The sequence below is a fragment of the Balaenoptera borealis genome (assembly GCF_965194805.1).
Source record: "Balaenoptera borealis genome assembly, chromosome: X".
Lineage (NCBI taxonomy): Eukaryota > Metazoa > Chordata > Mammalia > Artiodactyla > Balaenopteridae > Balaenoptera > Balaenoptera borealis.
In genome coordinates, this window is record NC_138881.1 from 58,885,519 (window position 1) to 58,909,804 (window position 24,286).

At 42.4% G+C, this 24,286-nt stretch overlaps 1 protein-coding gene and 1 pseudogene across 2 annotated transcripts; both read right to left on the bottom strand.

Annotated features, from left to right (window-relative positions):
• Nucleotides 1-5,692: 5,692 nt before the first annotated feature.
• Nucleotides 5,693-12,055, bottom strand: SLC7A3 (solute carrier family 7 member 3). Its single transcript, XM_082376469.1, has 12 exons — nt 11,686-12,055; nt 10,272-10,675; nt 9,785-9,943; nt 9,439-9,616; nt 9,129-9,241; nt 8,781-9,003; nt 8,448-8,587; nt 8,251-8,353; nt 7,839-8,005; nt 7,508-7,674; nt 7,068-7,176; nt 5,693-6,930 (listed from the first exon to the last, which is right to left on the bottom strand). Exons 2-12 carry the CDS (start codon nt 10,639-10,641, stop codon nt 6,800-6,802), a joined length of 1,860 nt encoding a protein of 619 aa, XP_082232595.1. The 5' UTR covers nt 10,642-10,675; nt 11,686-12,055; the 3' UTR covers nt 5,693-6,799.
• Nucleotides 12,056-22,583: 10,528 nt separating this feature from the next.
• On the bottom strand, nt 22,584-24,011 carry LOC309619811 (large ribosomal subunit protein eL43 pseudogene; annotated as a pseudogene). Its single transcript has one exon. The product of its transcript is annotated as a large ribosomal subunit protein eL43 pseudogene (transcript).
• Nucleotides 24,012-24,286: the final 275 nt, after the last annotated feature.

Here is a 24,286-nt window from a genome sequence, read left to right on the forward strand (position 1 = left end):
GAAACAACTGGATAGCCATTTAAAAAAATAAATAAAACCAGATCCCTGCCTTATTTCATATACCAAAATGAATTCTGGATTCATCAAAGATTAAATTGAATCATTAAACTTCTAAAGGAAGTTTGGGTGAGTATTTTATAAACATGACAAGATCTAAACGTGACCTGAAACCAGAATCGAAAGGAAAAACAATGATAAGTTTTACCACATAAAAATTAAAATCTTCTGAATGGTACTATAAGCAAGGTTGAAAGACAAACCACAGATTAGAAAAAGATTTTTTCAACATATGTAACAGATAAACAGTAAGAGCTCTTAAAATTAAAAAAACAAATAGTCTAGCACATAAATCAGTGAAGGACATGATCAGACAATTTGCACAGGAAGAAATATAAATAGCCAATAAACACATGAAGAGATGTTCAACCCCACCAGTAATCAAAGAAATGCAAATAATAAAGCAAGGTGAATTTTTTTCATTTATCAGATTGGCAAAGGTTAAAAAGATTAACAAAACCTCAAATTGACAAGATGCACAAAACAGGCACTCTTGTGCACTGTTGGTTAGGAGTACAAATTACTGCAAATTTTCTGGAGGGCAGTTTGGCAACTGGTATCAAAGTCTTAAATGTGTGTACCATTTCCCAACAATTCCTCTTCTAGGAATTTTCCTAAAGAAGAAATTGGAAAATTTTGCAAAGATAGATTAATAGAAATGTTCACTGAGGCGTTGTAAATCTCTTATGTGTTCACCTAGTTAAATGTGGACTATTTATACAACCTAGTGTACATTAGTACCATATAGTGGCATACTTATACAGCCTTTAAAAACACTGCTGTGAAAACAACGTAGAGGTATAAAACTTGGGAAATGCCTATATCCTACCGTTGAGTTTAAAAAAAGAAAAAAGTTACGAACTGCTCAAAAAGGTTTAGGGACTTCCCTGGTGGCGCAGTGGTTAAGAATCCGCCTGCCAATGCAGGGGACATGGGTTGGGGCCCTGGTCCGGGAAGATCCCACATGCCACGGAGCAACTAAGCCCGTGTGCCACAACTACTGAGCCTGCGTGCCACAACTACTGAAGCCCATGCGCCTAGAGCCCATGCTCCGCAACAAGAAAAGCCACCGCAGTGAGAAGCCCCTGCTCGCCGCAACTAGAGAAAGCCCGCACACAGCAATGAAGACCCAATGCAGCCAAAAATAAAAATCAATTAATTAACTAATTTTTAAAAAGTGTAATTTTATAGATTTGAATGACTAAAAAAACTACTATACAGGGAGTTCCAACTACTACACATACAATAGATAAGCAACAAGGATTTACTGTATAGCACAGGGAATTATAGCCAATATCTTATAATAACCTATAAATGGAAAAGAATCTGCAACAAAGCTGAATCACTATGCTGTACACCTGAAACTAACAGAACATTGTAAATCAACTATATACGTCAATTTAAGAAAACTATTGGGATGGTTTCCACCTGGGTGTGAATGGGAAGAGACAGAAGTGGCTACAGCGACCAACCAATCCCACTAATACGTAAACTGAAAAGGTCTCACAGAAAAGATAAACACTTATGTATGCATATTTGAACGAAAATGTCTGGAAGAGTATTTACCAAAATATTAACAATGTTTATCTTTGAGTGTTGGGATTTGGGAGAATCTTTACTTTCTTCTTTATATCTTTCAGTTTTTCAATGTCCTACAATGAACACATTTTTATCATTAGGGGAAAAAAAGAAAAGTTATTTCCATTAAAAGAAAAATCCACAGGAAGATGAGGGAGTTTTTATCTGATGGGCGTGTGTCTTTGCAATAAAGTATGAGGCAAAGTCAACAGCAGAGAGTAGGAGGGAGAGATTTGAAGACTGTGAGGAAGGTAAGAAACAGTTGTTTCAGAGAGCAGGGGAATCGGAGAGAAAAAGATGATTTCTGGCAGAAATCCTCTTGGGCCTGGTCAAGGTTGATGAACATTAACCTGCCCAGCTGTGTGATTGCCTCTAACAATCCTGAGCTACACAGGTGAAAGTATGGAGAAGATGTTTGGATTCCTCCGGGTGGGGTGGAGAGGACTCTGGAGTATTGCCTAGTGAGGTGAAGATATTCGCAAGAGTGATAATGATAATAAGTTCAGAAATTTAAGTGGTAAAGGGAACAAGCAAAGATTGGAGGAAACTGATAAGCACAGAGAAGGTGTATCTGGGGAGCAGGGGAGTAGTGAATTGGAGGATTCACGAGGTCAAAGAATTGTTGCAGTGGGGTTACTTGAGCAAATGAGCTGGAGCTTGGGAAGATGTAGACAGAAAATTTGATGTTTGAAATAGTGATTTCAGAGGTGACATTCTGGCAAAATCTAGGGTATAACCATATGAGTAGGTAGCTGAGGTTAATTCATTGAAACAAATCACAGACCCACTCTCTCCTTCACATATTATAACACTCCCATCCACACACTTCCTGCCCCTTACTTGCAGGCCCTGGCATTGAGTTCAGGAGTGACTGGAATCTGCCTTTCCTGCCTTCTTTTTCCACTTCACCACCTCAAAATCCTAGGCTCTGGACAAACTGAATTATAAACTTTCCCATCTTCTTGCCTTTGTGCACAAGGTTCCCTCTTCCTGAAATGCTCTCCCACCATATCTGAAATTACATATTTTACCCATCCTTTAAAGCACAGCTTAAAAGCCTCAGCTTCCATGAAGACTTCACAGAACTCCTTCATGTGAATTCCCGTGGTACTTCGTTCAGACCTCTCTTAGGATACCTATTATTTCCCACTTTGTGTCTGTACTTATTTGGGCCAATTTTATCTCTGGCTCCTTGAGGAGATCAAGATTAGACCACACCTAAAGCAATTTTCTACTCCAGCTTCAAGCATAGTGTCCTACGGAGATATTATTCACTGTGTTAACTGTTTCCAAAATATGGTGTATGTGATTATTTTAGGTGGTGCACAGCCAAACATTTTTTTAATAGTTGGATATTTTAATGTATATTAGGAAAATACTTTGTTTTCCACTTATGATAGTGGTAAAATGTTTTCTTTTTTAAAGAAGTGTATTTAAGCTTAAAAATTGGTGTTTTTTTAAAAGTAGTACAGGAATTACACAAAAAGAGAAAAATTCATGAAGGTTATACTTACCTGTCTGAGGTCTGGGAAAGACGGCACTGAATGAAAAAAGACCTAGAGTACCAAATCAAAGAACTACTCCTTCCTTCACAAAAGATTTATTTAAACAGTAGTGCCGGGATTTATCGCTCTCTCCACTGACAATCTCCTTTAAGCCTGTAAATGCAAGAATTGCCCATCTTGAAACAAAACAAAACAAAAAACCCAAACCTCTCCTTCAGCTCCCTCCAGCGGTGCCCTGAAATGCTCGCCTATAGCCCAGGTCCTCTTCCTCACCCTCCATTCACAATCCACTGCAGTGCCCCCCACCATCTGACACAAACTGCTCTTGAAATGATCTATTACCTACTAACTGACAAAACCAATGAACCCTTTCTGTCCTCATCTTATTTAACTCGGCTCTCTAGGCAGCATTTGGCATTGTTGACTGCTCCTGAGAGGTCCCTTCCTCCCTAGACTTCCACATCACTCTCCTGTCTCCACCTCCTCCTACACTGAGTCCTCCTCCTCCTGTATCCCTTCAATGTTAGAGTTCCTCCAATCTTTTACTATCATAATGATTTTTAAAAGGAATTTTAAAACTAATGTTTGGGGACTTCCCTGGCGGTCCAGTGGTTAAGACTCCACGCTTCCATCGCAGGGGATGCACGTTGGATCCCTGGACGGGGAACTAAGATCCCATACGTGCAGCCAAAAAAAAAATTTTCTTTTTAATTTTTAAAATAATAAAATAATGTTTGTACCTGGTGAAAAACTGAAAAAGTACAGAGGAGAAACCAGAGGTTTCTGGTTAATTTTTCCAGAAAAAAAAATAGGTATAAATGCATCCTCTTTTGCTCTTTCACACAAATATTCTGCACCTTGGGGTTTTTGTTCCATTTTGTTTTGTCTCTACTTAAAGTGTGACTTGGAGCTCTTTCCATATCACCTCTTGGCACATATAATTCTATATTTTTCTTTTTTTGAGTAAATGCCATGTTGTTTTATTTAACCTAGATTTATACTGAGCTTTTATATCCAGGAAAGCAAGATCTCATCTTTTAAATGGCTGTATGTCTTCCACTGAATTAATTTAACTTAACTAGTTCCTGGCCGGTGCACATCAGGTAGCTTCCAAGTTTTATGCTATTATGAATAATGTCACTGTAAGTATCCTCATATACGTAAATTTTTAATTCCTATAAATGAAATTGTCAGATCAAAAAGAATGTGTTTTTAATTCTGCTGTCATCAAATTACCCTCCGCAAAAGTCACAAGAATGTATATCCCCATCATGCATAAGATTGCCTGTTTACCCTCACTTTTGCCAATGCCTTGTCATCGAAATTTGTTTTGCCAGTCTGGAAGGTAAGAACTGAATTCTCATGGTTGTTTTAATTTGCATTTCTTGTTGAGTGAGGCTGAGTATCTTTTTTTATATTTGTTGGTATCTTATATTCTTTTTCTGAACACTATATCCTGTACTCATTTTTCTATCAGGCTATTCATCTTTCTTATTTTTTATGAGTTCTTTGTACATAAAGGAAATGATATCATTTGTGCTTCAAAATTTTTTGATTGTTTATTTTGCCCCAAGGCAATCTTTAGCCCCACACACAGCTTCCATTACATACTCATTTGCCCTCTGAGTTGATGATTCCTAAATCTGTAACTCTAGCCTAGACCTCTAGCCTAGCTCCAAGTTCCAGTGGGTGATTATGTATCTTCACCTATATGAAGCTAAACTCATGTACATGTTTATAAACTCAGCGTATCTGGAACTGAATTTATCTTTCCCCAGATATGCTCTTCCTCTTACGCTCTCCATCTTGGCTAATAATTTGATCATTCACCCAGAAAGTTCACCCAGAAATCTAAGTCGTCCACTTCTTTCTTACCTCCGACATCCAAATGACCAAAAATCCTGAAATATTTTGCGCAAATGACTATGATGCTCTCCTAACTAATTACTGCTAGCAATGTCGCACAGTGGCTAAAGAGCACAGGCTGCAGAGTCAGAACTGGGTGCGTATCCCGGCCCTGATCACTCCAAGTTATGTGACCTACAGCATATTTCTTACCCCAAACCTGTTTCCTCATCTGTAAAAAATAATTACCATAACATCTACTTCATTGGGTCATTGCAAGAACTAAAAAGAGATTGTATGCACAGTATCTGGCATAAAATAAATACTGAATAAATGGCAGCTATTATCACACTGCTCTAACTTCCCCCACCCTCTTCCAAGCCATCCTCCTTGCTGCTGCCAGACTAATAAATCCAACCAACCCTTTTGCTTGGAATCATTCAGTGACAACACCCCCTCCCCCGCTCCACACACACACACCATTTTAAGATAACATCTGAATTCCTAGGTAGGGTATACAGGCCATTCGTGTGGTCTCTTACCTTTCACCACAACCCCATATATGCTGCCCTCCAGCCACACTAAACTATATGTCATACCCCCAATACAGTACGCCTTTTCACACTTCCGCAGCTTTGTGCACACTGATCACTGGCAGATAAGCCCTCCCCTCAGTCCACTTCATAAACACCTACTCAAGGGAATTCGCTGGCGGTCCAGTGGTTAGGACTCCGCGCTTTCACTGCCGAGGGCCCGGGGTTTAATCCCTGGTCGGGGAACTAAGATCCCACAAGCCGCAGGGTACACTCAGGTCAAGCACATCCTTCTTTGTGCCTCTGCAGCTCTCGGCACTTACCCCTGCCCTGGGACAAATCGCATTGTCTCCTGTTTACCTGCTTGTCTCCCCCACTAGATCGTGAGTTCCTTGAGGGCAGGGACTATGTTTTATTCATGTTTGTATCCCCAGCACCCGGCACGGGCCTAGCATTTTACAGGAGCTCCTCATATGTTTGTTGAGTAAATGGAGGAATGAACAGTTCTTGGTCTGAGCAGCTCTAACCTCTGTTTCCTTACAACAACCAGTAGCTATACATATACACAGTCCTTTACCCATCCTCTCCTATTGTCCACCCCTGCCCAGAAGTACTAAACACCACAGCCAAAATTTCTGTTGTCCAGGCAGTCATAGGAGTCTGGGACTGGTCCAACTAGAAGGGGTGGAACAGAAGACAGTGGTCTCAGTGTAGGCCCTGACCAATGCCAGTGTTGAGATCAGAGTCCACTCCCAAATCCCAGAGACGAGTGTTGCTGTCTACCTATTCAGAACCTAACCTTTTGTGTAGCAAGGGGAAAACATATCTCAAGATCGTTCCTTGAAGTGTGACTAGACGTGATGGCTACTTACACCACCCTACTCAAACCCCAAGCCAACAAGAAGCACACACAGGGCACAGCAGATACTTTTGTGGTGACGGGAGCAAACAAAGGACACTTATCTGAAGCTCTCCACACTGAAAGTCAGGCTCCATATCATCTCTAGCAAGCAAAGAACAAGACATAATTTCTATTTCTAGTTTCTTTTAATAATAATTTTTTAAAAGCCAGTGAGCAGCTACAGATACAGTTAAAAAGTAGACGAGTGAAAAAAAGAAAAAAGACAAGAAAGAGCAGACACATCCTTCACTCCACAATAAATACAGAGCTCTATCTGTGTTCCCCCACCAACATCCCATGGGAAGCCTAGCTCTCTGTGTGGTCAGGAGTACTCTCCATTATTGTGCAGGAAGAACAGACAGCATTCAGGTGTGATGATGTCAAATCGAATGTGTACAGGCACTGCTGAGATCCAGGTCTACAGTTTTGGCCCTAGACTTGAGTGGGGGTTGGTCACTCTTAACCTCTTCCAGGCTGTGCTGCATCCCATAGCCGAAGTAGATAGCAAACCCTAGTAGGGAAAGGTAGCTGTGAGGTAGGGAAAATAGTGGCCTGTAAAGGCTTAATAGGGCTCCTACTCAAGACCAAGAGGGAAAGGAGGCAGGAAAGGAGACCCGAGAGGCCTACTCTTCCCAAGTGGATACCTACCAATCAGCATCCAGACCCCAAATCGGGCCCAGGTGCCAGCTGTCATCTGCATCATAAGGTAAATATTCACAAAGATGCTCACTAGTGGGAGGAGAGGCAAAGCAGGTACCTGGGAACAAAGCAAAATCTTCTTTGTACAGACCACAGGGTGATATAGAAAGAGATCCCTAACCTACTCAAGCCAGGAAAGGGAGAGTCCGACTCCTACTCATGCTGTGTATTTCAGTGTCCATTCACGTAGTGTACCTCATATGGGACTCCAAGAATATGCAGAATTTGTGGAAATGGAACAGGAAGGGTCAGAGAAGACATCTTTGGCCTAGGTATCTCCTATATCTCTCCCTTCTTGTCCAATGAAAGAATATGTATGAGACTGCAAGGTATCTGGAACCTATTCTTCCAAGATGGGTTGGTGGAGGGGAAAAAAAGAGGTCATTTACCTTAAAGTGGAGTGGAGTGGAGCTCTGTGGCTGTCTCCAGATGACTCCAGTGATCCCAGTAATGAGCGTCAGGAGCAGCACAAACACTGCAATCCACAATGGGTCTCCAGAAAGCAGTGGAGTGGACCACTGGGCCAGCACCAGGCAAAGGACACTCAGCAGTAGAGCTTCAAGGGTCAAGTTGAGAAACATCAAAACCAGTTCTTGAGAGCAACATATTAAGACATTAGGCACCCCATTGCAAGGAGGGTCACCCTCTCTCAGCCACCAAATGCCACACACTCCCCTCCTTCCCATCGTGCTGACCCAAGAGAAAAATGCCAATGCTCACCAAGCAGTGAGGAACAAACATAGACAACTTGGCCAGAGAGTGGAGTGGGGATGGAGTTGAGTGGACAAAATAGTCCCTGTAGGGTCAGCTTCTCTGCTTCATGGATCTTCTCCTCCTGCAACTCCACTTCACCTTCCTCATTCCTCATGTCCTGGTCAGGCTGATACCTGAGACAAGAGGAAGATGGCAGTATTAAGAACAACCCTTGACCGCTATACCATCTTCTCCCAGGCAGCTTAACCTTCCTCGTCACCATTACGGGTAGCCACTCTTTTTGGCAGGGAGGGATATCCGTATTCCTCAAGGAAAGTCAGAATGATGAAGGAAGAGGAAGAAGGAGGAGCAGATCCCCATCACTCCTCATCTCAGAATCAAAACCCAAACCACAGTATGCAGAGGAAAGGAGTCTCACCTGAGGATGAGAACACAAATAGCCACCAGGGAGTAAGCAAGCAGGGTCCCAATTGACATGAGGTCCACCAGATCAGTGAGTTCAAAGAGGAATGCCATGAATGCTGAAATTGATGGGCAGAAAACATGAGCGAAGGCAAGAGCAAAGTGAACAGAGTTGGTGAAACAACGAGGGGAAGGGCAAAGACGAGTTTTCACCTGCGATAATGCCAGAGACCACAGTGGCCACGATGGGGGTGTGTGTGCCGGTGTAGATCCGGGCAAGGACGCGAAACAGGAGGCCATCCTCTGCCATCGCGTAGATCACCCGAGGCATGGGGAACATAGAGCCCAAGAGGCTGGAGAGAAGTACGCCCAGAGCGGCGTTGACTGGGCATCTCTCTCCTCAAGACTGTGAGCTTAAGGAGTCTCCACCTTCTGCTCCCAGCCGTTCTAGGGACTTCTTAAGGGCCTTTTAAGGGGTATTCTCTGGTGTGGAATGCTATCACCCGAGACTCTGACAGCAGAGGAGAACAAACGTTTGACACTGACCTGGTAGAAAGAGCACAGAGGGATCCGATGGCTACAACATAGCGGGCAGGGGCCCATCCAGTATAGAGAAAGGCCTCAGGCAAGGGGCTCTCGGGTTGAAGCTGGTAGTAAGGCATCATGAGCGTGAGTGCCGAAGAGACACCAAAATAGGCCGAAAAGCAGACGAAGAGTGAAATCACAATGCCTGTGGGGATGGAACGCTGGGGATTCTGGGCCTCTTCCCCTACAAGAAGGGGCACAAGGTTCTGAATCAGAGAAGCAGGCTCGCTCCTCTACCACTCCAACCCACACGCCGCCTGAGCACACGCAGATGCCCAAGCCCCAGATGGAACGGAATGACTGTGTTACCAGTGGTAGCAATACAGTCGAAACCAACAAATGCATAGAAACAGGTCGCTGCTCCACGGAGAATCCCCTCGAAGCCGAAAGGCACAAACCCTCCAGAGCCCAGAGGGCCCAAGCTAAAGTGAAAGAAGGGATAGAAAAGGTAAGAGCGTGTTCAGCCAACTCTTGTTCCTTTTCTCTAAGGCCCAACTATTTAGCTGGGCCTTCAAGGCCTAGGCTCCCATTCCTCCCCACTGCCAATCCAGAATCCCTCGGCGCAGATCCCTCTGTTCCCCGTCATGCTCCCAGCTCTGCATCTCCTGAATCTCCTAACCTATAGGTGTCATTGAGTCCAGCCACGGCCAGTTTGTAGTCCTCTTCTGTGAGCTTCCAGTTGTGCAGATCTCCCTTAATGAAGCCAGAGATGATGACAAAACCGAGAACCAAAAGATTCACCACCGTGAACACTTTGGTAACCAGGGCCGACTCACTAGCGCCCAGAGCCAGCAATCCTGTGGGAAAGAAAGGCCTCAGTCCAAGCTTTGTTTTCCTTGCCTCTAAGTGCAGACCTTTCCTTCCCAGCTTCTTCTTTCTCACTGCTCTCACCTCCACAAGCTCCCAGGCCTGGTCCCCACTAGCCCCACCCCCGTCGCTGTCCCTGTCCCTGTCCCTTGCCTCACCGGTGAGCAACAACACAAGGCCCATAGCAAAAAAGTCTGGATATTCTGCGAGGACATGGGGAACGTGCAGTGAGATGCTCCCCTGCAGGGTCTGAGAGATGTGGTTCCCAATCAGGTTGTCAAAAGCTGAGCTCCAGGCCCGGGCCACACTGGCTGTACCTGGTGGACCAGAGGCAGAAACATGGGGTCAAGTTTTCTCTCTCCTCTCCTCCCTCCCCCAGACCAGTCTCACAAGAATACCTGCTATTTTCGCCTATTCTTACCTTTTAAGAACCAAAGCCAGTCAATTAAGGACACCAAGACAGAGGTAAGTAGAACAAACAATTTCTCCACACCTTCAACCCTCCCAGCCCCCCAACAAATACACGCATTTATGGATATTTAAGTCCTGCGAATGATGAACACCTCACTTCACCATTCCACCCAGATTTCCTGACTCCGTGCCCCTTCACTGGCTGTGCAGTTCCCCCCTGCCCCACCATCTCACCGATGACATAGGAGAGGATGAGGTTCCAGCCAGTGGTGAAGGCCCAGAGTTCACCCACAGTGACATAGCTGTAGAGATACGCAGAACCAGAACGGGGAACCCGAGCACCAAACTCCGCATAGCACAGCCCAGCCAACATAGAAGATAGGGCGGCCACCAAAAAGCAGATCACAATGGATGGTCCTGCTTTATCTTTGGCCACCTCGCCAGCCAGGACATACACGCCTGCACCCAATGTGCTGCCCACACCTAGGGCCACTAAATCCAGAGTGGTCAGGCATCTAGCAAGGCGAGTCTCAGCCATGCCTGGCTCCAGTGTACGTCTGCGTACCAGCTTTTGACCAAATCTGCAAAGCGCCTGCCACAGCATTCTAGCTGGAATTGAAGAGGATGCTAGGAAGGATCTGGTGAAAAACAAGACAAAAGACCTTCAATAGGGCTCATTATCCCTAAGCTCTAAGAGTGAATTACAATACCCACTCCACCAAGTAAAGGAGCTGGGGGGGGGGATGGGAGGAGGATGTTGAAGGGACAAAGGCAAGTCACTTTTCCTCTAACCTCAGTTTCTTCATATGCAAGTAGGAATAACATACCTCACAGGTTTGTGGAAGGACTCATTTCAGAAAAGGCATGTGAAAGCTCCCTACAGTTCAGTGGCCTGGCACCTAGTAGGTGCTCAATCAATATTAGTCTCTTCTTTCTTTGGCGGGGAAACTATAGCGTTTATCCTAGACCCCAACCCAGGAGCCAGAGAAGCTCAATTGTGTCCCTCCCCTGGCCTGTGGCTCTTTGGGGATTAAACAGAACTCAACCCAGGAAAGGCCAGCAGCTCTGGGGAGAACCCCCTTCTCACACCCAATATCCACATTCCTTTTCGGCGCTCGCCCCCAGGGCTTCAAATAAGCAAAGGTTCCTAGATCTCCCGGAGGGAGGGGGGGACCGACCTCAGCTACAGATCAAAAGTGAGCACCGACTCAGTTCCATCCCTCCTCTCCAAGCCCACACTGTGTAACTGGCGCTGCCATCGCCCAGGGGGGTAAGCAAATGTTCCCCCACTTCCTCCCGCCCCGCAAGGCTGACCAGCAAGCATCAACAGTGAGGCGGGGCTTCGACATCTAAAGATTTGGAGACGCCCTCCGAGAGGGGCCCCTGAGCAGCCAGAAATTGCTCACACCCGAGAGGAGGGGTTCCGCCCTATGCCCTGCGACTCAGCTCCCAGTTTCTTATGCCCCCATCTAGAAAACGTCTGGGGCTGAGGTGGAAATGGGAGCCTTGGCTCCCAGGGCTGGGGTCTCGCCAGCAACAGGTCACGGCCGTGTTGATGCAACTGCATGCCATGGTTGCCAGAGAATCCTAGGTATGCCCAGACCCTCGCCCGCCCCCTCCGACACACGTGTCGGCCCCCAACGCTTACCGGGGAGCTGTCGCAAGCCCAGGGCGCGGAGCGTCTCGAATAGTGCTCGGTGAGGCTGAGTTCAGCCGAGTTGGATTGGGGCTGCCGAGTTCGGTTGCGGTTGCCGAGCTCGGTTGCTCAGGCTTCGAAGCTGCTGCTTGGGGTCGTCGCGCGCCAAGCGCCCGTTTTATACACCGGGAGGCGGGGCCGGTAACGTCATGGAATCCCACCCCCAATCCTCCTTGCTACACAGCACACACACACACACACACACACACACACACACACACACACACACACACACACACACACACACACACACACACACACACACACACACACACACACACACACACACACACACACACACACACACACACACACACACACCTCTCTCTCTCTCGCCCGCCCTCCCTTCCTCCCTCCCTCCCTCCCTCTCTCTGTCTCTCTCTTTCTCCCTCCAGCTTTGCAAAAGGGATTGCGTGGGGCCTGACATTGCTTCGCACTTGCAAAAGCAAGACCAGCGTGGCAGGGAGCGAGGAAGGGGGGAGGGCAGCCTTTTCCCATTCTCCTCGCTCAGCGTCAGAGCCGGACAATAAGAGGCTTCCTGGCCTGAAACCCCAGGGGATTTTCTACCTTTGTGCCTTGATAGTCAGAATCGGTGATTGGCAGGAGTGGGGGAGGGGGGTGAGAGGTGGAGGGGAAAACAGCACCGGGGAGTCTCCAACTCAACTCTCATTCCTACTAAGCTTTCTTTTCTACGTGAGGTTACCTCACCCCTGAAATCTTTCCCAAGGACCCTACCAGATTGTGGACAGCCATCTGACGCCAACCCCTCAGCCCTGACCCTCAACTGTGGGTGTTTCCTAATGCAGTCAGCAGGAGAATGGAAGATGATTTCAGCCACCACCTGTACACAGATAATTAATCCCATCTAGATTTCTAGGCCCCAGTCTCTCCATAGTGTACCTCCAGCAACCTATAAATGTTAAACTAAATATTAACTATGAAATCCTGACAATATTGAAATATTAGAGGAGGGAGCTTATTTAATTCCATTTTACTGATGAGTAAACTGAGGCTCAGGGGCATAACTTGCCTGACATACACCATAATTATTTGTTGACCACCTTACTGGTAAAACCTGGTGTGCTGGACTTCAATACCGGCCTCTATGGGTACCATACCTCATTTAAATGCACAAGAAAAGGAGGCGTGGCAGCAAGCAAAGCCAAACCAGGAGAAGCACCAGCATGGAGACAAGCCCTTTTAGGCTAGCAGTTTCTGGGAAACAGAAGAGGAGCAGAAGAATCAAAGAAAGATCACACCGGGTGTCAGACCCTAAAACCCCATCCAGCCTAATCAGTTCTTAGAACGGAGCACCAAGGGTTGTGAAGGTGTGGTTCTCTTCCACCAAGACATCTCAGGGATTAAGGATGGGCCTAAATATCCTTGTTTCCTTTAAATAATCCATTATGAATACGTCACCAATGAATCTATCTAAAATATAAATCCTTTTTGAAGTAACTGGTAGTTTCAGCTAGGTACAGCTCCGTTTTGGCTTTCCTTAAGTATTCATTGAGCACCAACTATGTGTATAGCAGCTAGCATAGCAATGAAGAGACTACAAAGGATACAGAAAATAAAATCCTGGCCCTGGTAGTCTTAAAAATCTAGTTAGGGAAAGAAAACACACACAGTACAATTGAAACTGTATTACCTAGTGGTTAGGAGTGCAGTCTTTGGAGTTAGACCTAGGTTAAATTTCCAGCTCAGACGCTGTGTGGCCTTGAGCAAATTACCTAACATCTCTGAGCCTCAGTTTTTGGATATAATATACACGTTTCACAGGGCTGTTGAGATGCTTAGATGAGATTATGAAATCAACTCTTCCTGCCTGGCACATGGGAAGTATTCAATAAAAACTTAATTCATATTCAGAATAATACTTTAGTGTGTATGATAATTATTTGGTTACTTAGATTAGGTGATTGATTCAATTATGAGATTAATCGACAAACTGCTGCTGTAAATATTCAGGGAAAGAAGTCCTTGGTACAGACTGGGATATATAAAGAAGGCCTCTTAGTTTGCAAGGGGTTGAGGCATGAAGTAAAGTCAGGGTCCCATGTAGAGACCAGCCTAGCATGTGCAGGTTAACAGTGGACTTAATAGGCATTCAATTATTCAATAAAAACTTGATCAGTTAATTAGAAGTATTAGGAGGTGCTCTCCAATTCTAGCGTTCCAAGATTTTATGCAACTCTTCTCATTCACCTACCTATCCCTTTCATTAATTTGTAGAATTCAACCATATTTCCTTCCTCAGCTTTTATTTTTCCACAAGTTCCATGATGTCCTCCACCATTATGGATTTCTCCAGCTTCATTATCTCTTTCTTGTGGTATAATGGCCAGGTGCAAAACATTGAATTTTTTTGTTTGTTTTTATTATAAAACAATTTAACACTAATGAAAACTGCAAAAAAAGAAAAAAACCCACCCAATATTATCATATAATTTTGCATGCTTCTGTTTTCATGATCAAATAAATATTTTTCAAGTTACTTCTAGTATTCAAAATTATCATTGTTAGTGGTTGCATAATATTCCATAGCACTGATGTACCATTATTTACTTAACCATTTAAACATTTATTCAGGTTGTTTCCACTTTTCCTTTGTTCTAAGAAACACCTTCATTAATACAATGTCTCTAGTTGAATTACTTTCTTAGGCTTCATTCCCAGGATTGGGATTATTGGGTCAAAGATAATGAACATATTTGTAAATTTTGATACTTGTTACCATGCCTTCCCAAAGGATTTTTATCAGTTTACAGTGCTATCAGCCATATTACAGCAAAGCAACATTACCACAATCTCACCAGCATAGCTATAATTTAAACAAGTCATTTGCTAATAAAATAAAAGTAGAAGTGCATTCTGTTTAGAATTACTATTTCTTTTGGAAATTGTTTATTCATATCTTTTCTTTTTCCAACTTAGTTATTTGGGTCCTGATGCTTTCCTTATAAATGAGAATTAATTCTTTATATAGATATTAACCTTTCTTCTGTAATATTCGATTCAAATATTTTCCTATGTTTGTTGCTTTCAGTTACAGAGCTTAAAATTTTTTAACTTTTTATTGAGGTACGGTATACACAGAGAAATGTGCACACTGGTATCATAAGTGTACAGCTCAATGAATGCTCACAAAATGAACACACTTCTGTAACAGCACCCACATCAAGAAACAAACCATTATCAGTGCCCCAGAAATCCCCTTCATGCTTCCTTCCAGTAACTACTTTCCCTTCTGACAAGGGCAACCTCTGTCCCAACTTCTAACAGCCTAGATTTTTTTTTTACCTGTTTTTGTTCTTTATATAAATAGAAACATATAGTACATACTCTTTTGATAATTGAGATAAAATTCACATACCATAAAATTCAACCTTTTGAAGTGAACAATTCACTAGTTTTTAGTATAGCCACAGAGCTGTACACCCATTACTACAATCAATTTTATACATATTCATCATCCCAACAAGAAACCCTGTTCCCATTTCCAGTCATTCCCCATTTCCTCCCAAACCCCTCACTCCAGCCCTAGGCAACCACAATTCTACTTTTGGTCTCCATAAATTTGCCTGTTTTTCTAGACATTTTCACCTAAATGGAAGCATGCAGTATGTGGTCTTTTGTGAACCAGCTTCTTTCATTTAGCATAATGTTTTCAAGGTTCATTGATGTTCTACCATGTATAAGTACATACTTCATTCCTTTTTATTGCCAAATAATGTTCCATTGTATGGAAAAAAATTTATTTATCCATTAATCAGCCAATGGACATTTGGGTTGTCTCTTCCCCTTTTTTTTTTTTTTGCTATTATGAATAATGCTGCTATGAACATTAGTATACAAGTTTTTCTGTGGACATATGTGTTACATTATTTTGAGTACACACCTAGGAGTAGAATTGCTGAATCATATGGTAACTCTATTTTTAATCTTTCGAGGAACTGCCACACTGTTTTCCACAAAGGCTGCACCACTTCACATTCCCACCAGCAGTATTATGAGGGTTCCATTTATTCAACATTCTCACCAACACTTGTTATAATCCATCTTTTTTTTTATCATAGCCATCCTAGTAAGTGTGAGGTGGTATCTTATTGTGGTTTTGATTTGCATTTCCCTAATGACTAATGATGTTGAGCATCTTCTCATGTGCTTATTAGCCATTTGGACATCTTTTTTGAAGAAAAATCTATTTAAATCGTTCATCCATTTTTAATTGGATTGTCTTTTTATTGTAGAGTCTAGACACTAGATCCTTATCAGATATAAGATCTGCTAATATTTTTGCCCATTCTATAAGCTGTCTTTTCACTTTCTTCATAGTGTCTTTTGATACACAAAAGTTTTTAATTTTGACAAAGTCCAATTTATCTATTTTTTCTTTGACTGCTTCTGCTTTAAGTGTCATATGTAAGAAACCATTGCCTAATCCATGGTCACAAAGATTTACACCTATGTTTCCCTCTAAGAGTTTTATGGTTTTACCTCTTATATTTAGGTCTTTGATCCATTTTTGAGTTAATTTCTGTACAAGGTGTGAGGTACGGGTCCAAATCCATTCTTTTGCAAATGGATATCAAGTGTCCCAATACCATTTATTGAAAAGACTATTCTTTCCCGCATTGAATTGTCTTGGCACCCTTGTCAAAAATCAACTGACCAAAAATGTGAGCGTTTATTTCTGGACTCTCAATTCTATTCCACTGAGTTATATGTCTCTCCTTATGCCAGTCCCACACTCTTGATTACTGTAGCTTTGTAGTAAGTTTTGAAATTGGAAATGCGAGTCCTTTAACTTTGTTCTTCTCTTTCAAGATTCTTTCGACTATTCTGGGGTCCCTTGAATTTCCATGTGAAATGTAGGATCTGCTTGCCAATTTCTGCAAAGAAGACAGCTGGAATTTTGATGGATATTGCCTTATATCCATAGATTAATTTGGATAGTATTGCCATCTTAACAATATCAAGTCTTCTGAACTGTGAACATGGGATGTCTTTCCATTTTTTAAGGTCTTTTTAATTTCTGTCAACAATATTTTGTAGTTTTCAGAGAGTAAGTTTTGTACTTCTTTTGATAAATATATTCCCAAGTATATTATTCTTTTTAATGTTATTGTAAATAAAATGTTTCCTTATTTTTTTCATTGATCCTATAGAAATATAATTGATATCTGTATATTGATCTTGTACCTTGCAACCTGGCTGAGCTCACCTATAAGTTCTAATAGTGTTTTAATGGATTCCTTAGGACTTTCTATATACAAGATCATATCATCTGCAAACAGAGATGGTTTCACTTTTTCATTTCCAATCTGAATGCCCTTTATTTCTTTTCCTTACCTAATTGCTCTAGCTCAAACTTCCAGTACAGTGTTGAATAGAAGTGGTGAGAGTAGACATCCTTGCCTTGCTTCTGATCATAGGGGGAAAGCACTCAGGTTTTCACCATTAAGTATGATGGCTAGCTGTGGGTTTTTTTTTTTGGCTGCGTTGGGTCTTCCTTGCTGCATGCAGGCTTTCTCTCTAGTTGAGGCAAGTGGGGGCTACTCTTTGTTGCAGTGTGTGGGCTTCTCACTGTGGTGGCTTCTCTTGTTGTGGAGCATGGGCTCTAGGCACACGGGCTTCAGTAGTTGTGGCACGCAGGCTCAGTCGTTGTGGCTCACGAGCTCTAGAGCGCAGGCTCAATAGTTGTGGCGCACTGGCTTTGTTGCTCTGCGGCATGTGGGATCTTCCTGGACCAGGGCTTGAACCCATGTCCCCTGCATTGGCAGGCGGATTCTTAACCACTGTGCCACCAGGGAAGTCCCTGTGGGTTTTTTGTATATACCCTTTACCAGACTGAGGAAATTCATTCAACATTAACTTTTTGAGTTTCATCCATATTGTTGTGTGTCATTGTAGACCATTCATTCTTAGTTGTATGGTATTCCTTTGTGGGAATATATCACAATTTATTCCTTCTACCTTGTTGATCAACTTTTGGTTATTTTCCAGGTTTTAGCTACTACAAGCAGTACTGCTATGAACATTCTAGTAGATATCATTTGCTGAACACATGTGTACATTCCTATTGAGTATAAACCTATCAGTGGACTTGCTGAGCATAGAATGTGAGTATATTTAATTTTGAAATTTTATGTTCGAAGTTGCCAAACTTAATTTCAAAAGAACATTAATAGTATTGGATAATACACTGAATTTTAAGAGACTTCATAAGTTCATAGTGATGCTTTTAAATGGCAGGGGGAAGCTCTTCTTTATAGAAGAACACCAGCTAATAAATCTACAAGAAATGCTAGAATTCAAAACTCACCGTTTTGTACTCACCAAAGTAATAACTGATTCAGATAAGCATAATCAATAGATGATCCTTGAGTGATGGAAAACAAGATATTCACATGATCTCAAAATAGCACCCCACAGTTTACATATTAATTACAAAAGGAAAGGTACCTACATTAGTTTTCTATTTCTGCCGTAACAAATTACTACAAATTTATAGGCTTAAAACAACACAAATTTATTATTCCACACTTTATATAGGTCAGAAGTCCAGCACTGCATGGCTGGATTCTTTGCTCAGGGTCTCACAGGGATAAAATCAAAGTATCTGCATTCCTTTTTAGATGCTCTGGGGAAGAGCATCTAAAATTCACTTCCAAGCTCATTCACGTTGTTCGTAGAATTTAGTTCCATGCAATTGTAGGACTGAAGTCCCATTTCCTTAACATATGATCTTCTCCATTTCCAAGCTCTAAAGCATCAAATCCTTCTGCTTTGAATCTCTCTGACCTCCCCTCTTCTACTTTTAAGGGCTTCTGTGATTACACTGAGCCCACTGAGGTAATCCAAGACAGTCTCCCTGCTTTGGATTGGTAACCTTAATTATATTTGCAAAGTCCTTTTTGCCATGTAATATAACACATTCACAGGGAGAGAAGGTCATGGGAGCCAAAATTCTGCCTACAACAGAACCTGTACAGTGAAGAGATCTAGGGGGAACTACCTTAACCAAATGATCAAAGTTAGCTTCACAAATAATGGGACAAATTGACATTCTGTCACTCCAGATGTGATGTAATGAGCAATACATATCATCCATGACATATTTTTGCCAAAAAATTTTAACCTGAATCTAGTCATGAGGAAATAATCAGACAATCCAGATTGTCAGACATTTGACAAGACAAAAGACAACTAGCCAGAACTCTGCAACTGTCTTGAAAGACAAAAGAAAAACAAAAGCAGGGGGATTATTTTTTTTCTATTATTTTTTAACATCTTTATTAGAGTATAATTGCTTTACAATGGTGTTTAGTTTCTGCTTTATAACAAAGTGAATCAGTTATACATATACATATGTCCCCATATCTCTTCCCTCTTGCGTCTGCCTCCCACCCTCCCTATCCCACCCCTCTAGGTGGTCACAAAGCACCTAGCTTATCTCCCTGTGCTATGCGGCTGCTTCCCACTAGCTATCTATTATAGTTTGGTAGTGTATATATGTCCATGCCACTCTCTCACTTTGTCACAGCTTACCCTTCCCCCTCCCCGTATCCTCAAGTCCATTCTCTAGTAGGTCTGCGTCTTTATTCAGGGGGATTATTTTAGATTAAAGAGACATTGGGACTTCCCTGGTGGTGCAGTGGTTACGAATCCGCCTGCCAATGCAGGGGACACAGGTTCGAGCCCTGGTCCAGGAAGATCCCACATGCCACAGAGTAAGCCCATGCACCACAACTACTGAGCCCATGTGCCACAACTACTGAGCCCACATGCCACAACTACTGAAGCCCGAGCGCCTGGAGTCTGTGCTCTGCAACAAGAGAAGCCACCGCAATGAGAAGCCCATGCACCCCAATGAAGAGCAGCCCCTGCTCGCCGCAACTAGAGAAAGCCCGCGCGCAGCAACGAAGACCCAACGCAGCCAAAAAATAAATAAAATAAATAAATAATAAATAAAAATTTTTTAGAAAGGAGACATGACATTATAAAGTGCATATTTCTCAATTGGAACTTTGATATTTTTTAAAAACAACTATAGGGCTTCCCTGGTGGCGCAGTGGTTGAGAATCTGCCTGCCAATGCAGGGGACACGGGTTCGAGCCCTGGTCTGGGAAGATTCCACATGCCGCAGAGCAGCTAGGCCCATGAGCCACAACTACTGAGCCTGCGCGTCTGGAGCCTGTGCTCCACAACAAGAGAGGCCGCGATAGTGAGAGGCCCGCGCACCGCGATGAAGAGTGGCCCCCGCTTGCCACAACTAGAGAAAGCCCTCGCACAGAAACGAAGACCCAACACAGCCATAAATTAATTAATTAATTAATTAATTAATTTTTAAAAAAACAACTATAAAGGACATTATTGGGGCTATTGGGGAAATTTGAATGTGGACTATGTGTTAGATGATGATAGTGTATCAGTACTAGTTTCCTGTGCATGATAATGGTATTGAGGTTATGTAGGAGAATGTCCTTGTTCTTAGGAGACACGTGATGAGTATTTAGGGATGAAGTGTCACAAATGGGTCAGCAAAAATAATGTGCATATGTGTGTATGCACGTGCATGCACATGAGAGTGTGTGTAGAGGGAGAGAAAGAAAGCAAATGTGGCAAACACTGACAATTGGTGAATTTAGGTAAACAGTATATGGGTATTCATTACACTACTAAAATAATCCATAGGCTTGAATTTTTTTTAATTAAAAGTTTTAAATGATCACCCTCTTATAGATGATATCTCACTTTTTCTACTTAACCCTGTAATCCATCTGGAATTTACTTTGGTGTATGAAATGTGATATTATATATATTATGTATATAAATAATTTGAAGTTTTGTCAAAATACAAATCAGTCGGCCTAATACAATTCATTAGTCATTTTTTCTCGACTGTCTGATTATGTCTACTTTATCATGTAGTAAATTCTCAAATATACTAGCATATAGCTCTGGATTCTCTATTTTTCATTGATCTATGTCTGCTTTTATGCCAGCACATTAAATTTAGTTTTTAATTTAAAAATTACGAAAGCAAAACATGTAAGAGAGAGAGAAAATAAAAATCCACTTCCACCCACTGTGAGATCTCCCCTGTTAACAGTTTGTTTTGCTTTCTTCTAGATTCCGTGCCTATACAGGAAAATATACACATAATTTAAATACAGATAGCTTTTTTTTAGTTAACTTTTATTTATTTATTATTTATTTTTGGCTGTGTTGGGTCTTCGTTGCTGCGCGGGGGCTTTCTCTAGTTGCGGCGAGCGGGGGCTACTCTTCATTGCAGTGCGCAGGCTTCTCACTGCGGTGGCTTCTCTTGTTGCAGAGCACAGGCTCTAGGCACACGGGCTCAGTAGTTGTGGCTTGCAGGCTCTAGAGCGCAGGCTCAGTAGTCGTGGCGCACGGGCTTAGTTGCTCCACGGCATGTGGGATCTTCTGGGACCAGGGCACGAACCTGTGTCCCCTGCACTGGCAGGCAGATTCTTAACCACTGCACCACCAGGGAAGTCCTATTTCTATTTTTTAAAGTTATTTTATTAGGAAGAGATGTTTACCACATTGTTCCACATAAGATGTTTCCTTTCATTTTCAATTCTCTCTTTTGTTTGGCATTATATTAGCCACACTGAACATTTCAAACCTCTAAGCTTTTGCCTAGGCTGTGTCTCTTATCTAAAATGTCCCTCCTCTTCTTAGCTTAGAAATGCCTACTCATGTTTCAAGACTGTATTACACAGGCCTTTTTTTTTTAATACAGAAATCCAACTCAAACTAGTATAGGCAAAAAAGGGAATATATTGGCTCATATAAATGGGAAGTGCAAGGAAAGATCTCACTTTAGGAACAGTGAGATGCAAACAATGCCACCAGGCTCCCTCCTTCTAGGCCCTGTTTCTCTCTGCTCATCTCCTGCCACGGGTCCCCTCCGTGTGGCAGCTTGTGGTGGGGAGGTAGAGATTGAGATAGAGATATCCTTACAACTTGTAATCTAAGAAAAACTCTGAAGACCCAGTATCTTTGTCCACATATCAATCTAATATGAGGTCTCTGGCTGGCCCTATTTGAGACCTGTACCCAGCCCAGGCTTATGGGCTACCATGAGTGGTCAAGTCTGGGTCCTGTGCCCATCTCTGCACTCAGGGGTGGAGTGGAACTCTTCTGCACAGTCCCAAGGGGACTGTATGTGACAGAAAGGGGCAGGTCTCCACAGGTCAGAGCAGGCAGATGTCTACTGTTAGAGAGTGAACCTCTTTTCTCTTTCTGCCTCCTCACTACTCCTCTCTAGGAAGAAAACTGACTAACCTGACTAATGATTTTGAGAGAAGGTACTGGGTATGTATGGCTCTGCTCTTCCTGAGTTCCCACTTTTGAGGCCATCCTGCCTATAGAGAGGGTGCATTCTGATTTGCTCTCTGTGAGGGTGGCCTAGGTTGCCCAACCAGGTGAGTTAAGTCTCTCTAATTCAGGGCAGAGAATTAAAGAAAATTAAAAGGCCCACTTGACTGCAGCTCTAAAGTCATGTCCACTCAACAGTTTCATCAGCAAGAATGCTGACATTTTAATCTCCATTTACTGGTCTCCTATGCCTTATTTCTCAGTTGGTTAGAAATTATGAAGGGGGAAAAGGAAGCATTATGTATTGACTCCTTTAAAACCTTAACATCCACTACTCAGGTAGTGTTAATCTCTTGTTCTTCTGGTTTTGTTTGTTTGTTTTTGTTTTTTCCAACAAAAATTAGAAGGATTTTAATATCCAAGTCTTCTTTTAGAAAGCAAAATTAATGCAATGCAAATAAGAACATATAGCTAATCAAATTAACAACAAACCAAAGTAATTTTGTTACATAAATTAACCCATTTATTATAGGCTAGCAACATTTCAAAAGGTGGTGCTTCTACTGGTCCTTCAATTCCTTCAGACTTCTGATGGCAGACTTTATTGTGACAGCAGAAGTGGTGGTGTGGTCCAAGCACCACCAGCTACCGTTTTCATGCAGGAACCACAGTGCCAAATGCCCATAGCTCATCTCTTCATCTTGGTTTTGCCACCGAAGGAGCAAGTGTACTTTGCGTGCTGGCCGATTTCAATTTTCTTCACCATTTTCCTGAGGGAAGCACCGTAACGGGTCCTGTATTTACCCACGATTCCGACCTTCTTGGTGCGTTTAGCCATGTCGCCAAAACCTAGGTCCGAGCCCAGAGAGCTTGTTCTTCTGTTTATATATCTAACATAGTACTTCTTCTATAAAAGAATAATCGTATTCAGGGACTTCCCTGGCAGTCCAGTGGTTAAGACCCCATGCTTCCCATGCAGGAGGTTCAGGTGTTCGATCCCTGGTTGGGAAAATAAGCTCCCACATGCCACATGGCGAAAAAAAAGAATAATCGTGTTCATATTTTTCGTATCCCCCACTAGGCAGGCCTTCTCAAGTATAAAGATCATTTTATTCTTCTTCTAACCCCAACACCTGGTATCTTGCTAAGCTGCTGGTCTTTATGAGGAAAAAAAGAGGATATTTCCTTTTGAATTACCTTTGAAATAAAAGCTTCTCAAAAACGGTTTTCAAAGTTTAATTAGATTCCATCCACTAGTTGCTCATCTATATGCTTACTTATTAGCCTTTTAATAAACTCTTAATATTAGGAATGCTAACTCTAATGAAAACCATGTTGCCCTGCATCTAGATTATATCTCCTTAATTACAGGTTCTGCAAGTTTGCCTCACGGAGGGGAGCCCGTATGATTCAATGACCTTTGAACTAGATAAGAGAAAATGCACCCAAAGGTGGATGCTAGAGTTGGATGAACCAGCTCCTGATGAACGGGCAAAAGTATGCAGTTTCAGAGCTGAGAGCAGCGTGGGAAGAAAGAGCCCAAAAAGAAAGTAATAAGAAGGCACAGATATACTAAAGTGTAAAAATGGAGGTGATTATAAAGGTATCCGGAAACAGTTGCTTGGAAGCTGTGTGCTCATATGTTGAGACATAATATCATAGTTGGGTGAACCTGGAAGACCACAGCAATACAAGGTTCCTGCTTTGACATCTCTTACAGTGTGGTCCCATAGAAAGAGAAAAATAGTAGTCTAAAGTACATGATATGGATGCTTTGATTTAAACATCTTCTCAGGATGGGAATTCATAGTTAGATGTCAAAGAAAGGGCCAGATGAAAGCTTCTACAAGGGTTTCATTGTAGGGTAGTGGATAGTGGTGTTATTGCAGTCCAGAAATGAATCCTCCGGTTTTCAGATTAAAAAAACAAGTTTAAAAAAATCTTTTAATTGAGGTACAATTGACATAACATTATATTAGTTTCAGGTGTACAATGTAATGATACAACATTTGTATGTATTGCAAAATGATCACCACAATAAATCCAAGTTAACATCCGTCACCACACACAGTAACAAAATTTTTTTTTCTTGTGATGAGAACTTTCAAGATCCACTCTCCTACTTTCAAATATGCAATACAGTATTATTAACTATAGTCACCATGCTGTACATTACATTCCCATGACTTAGTCATTTTATAAC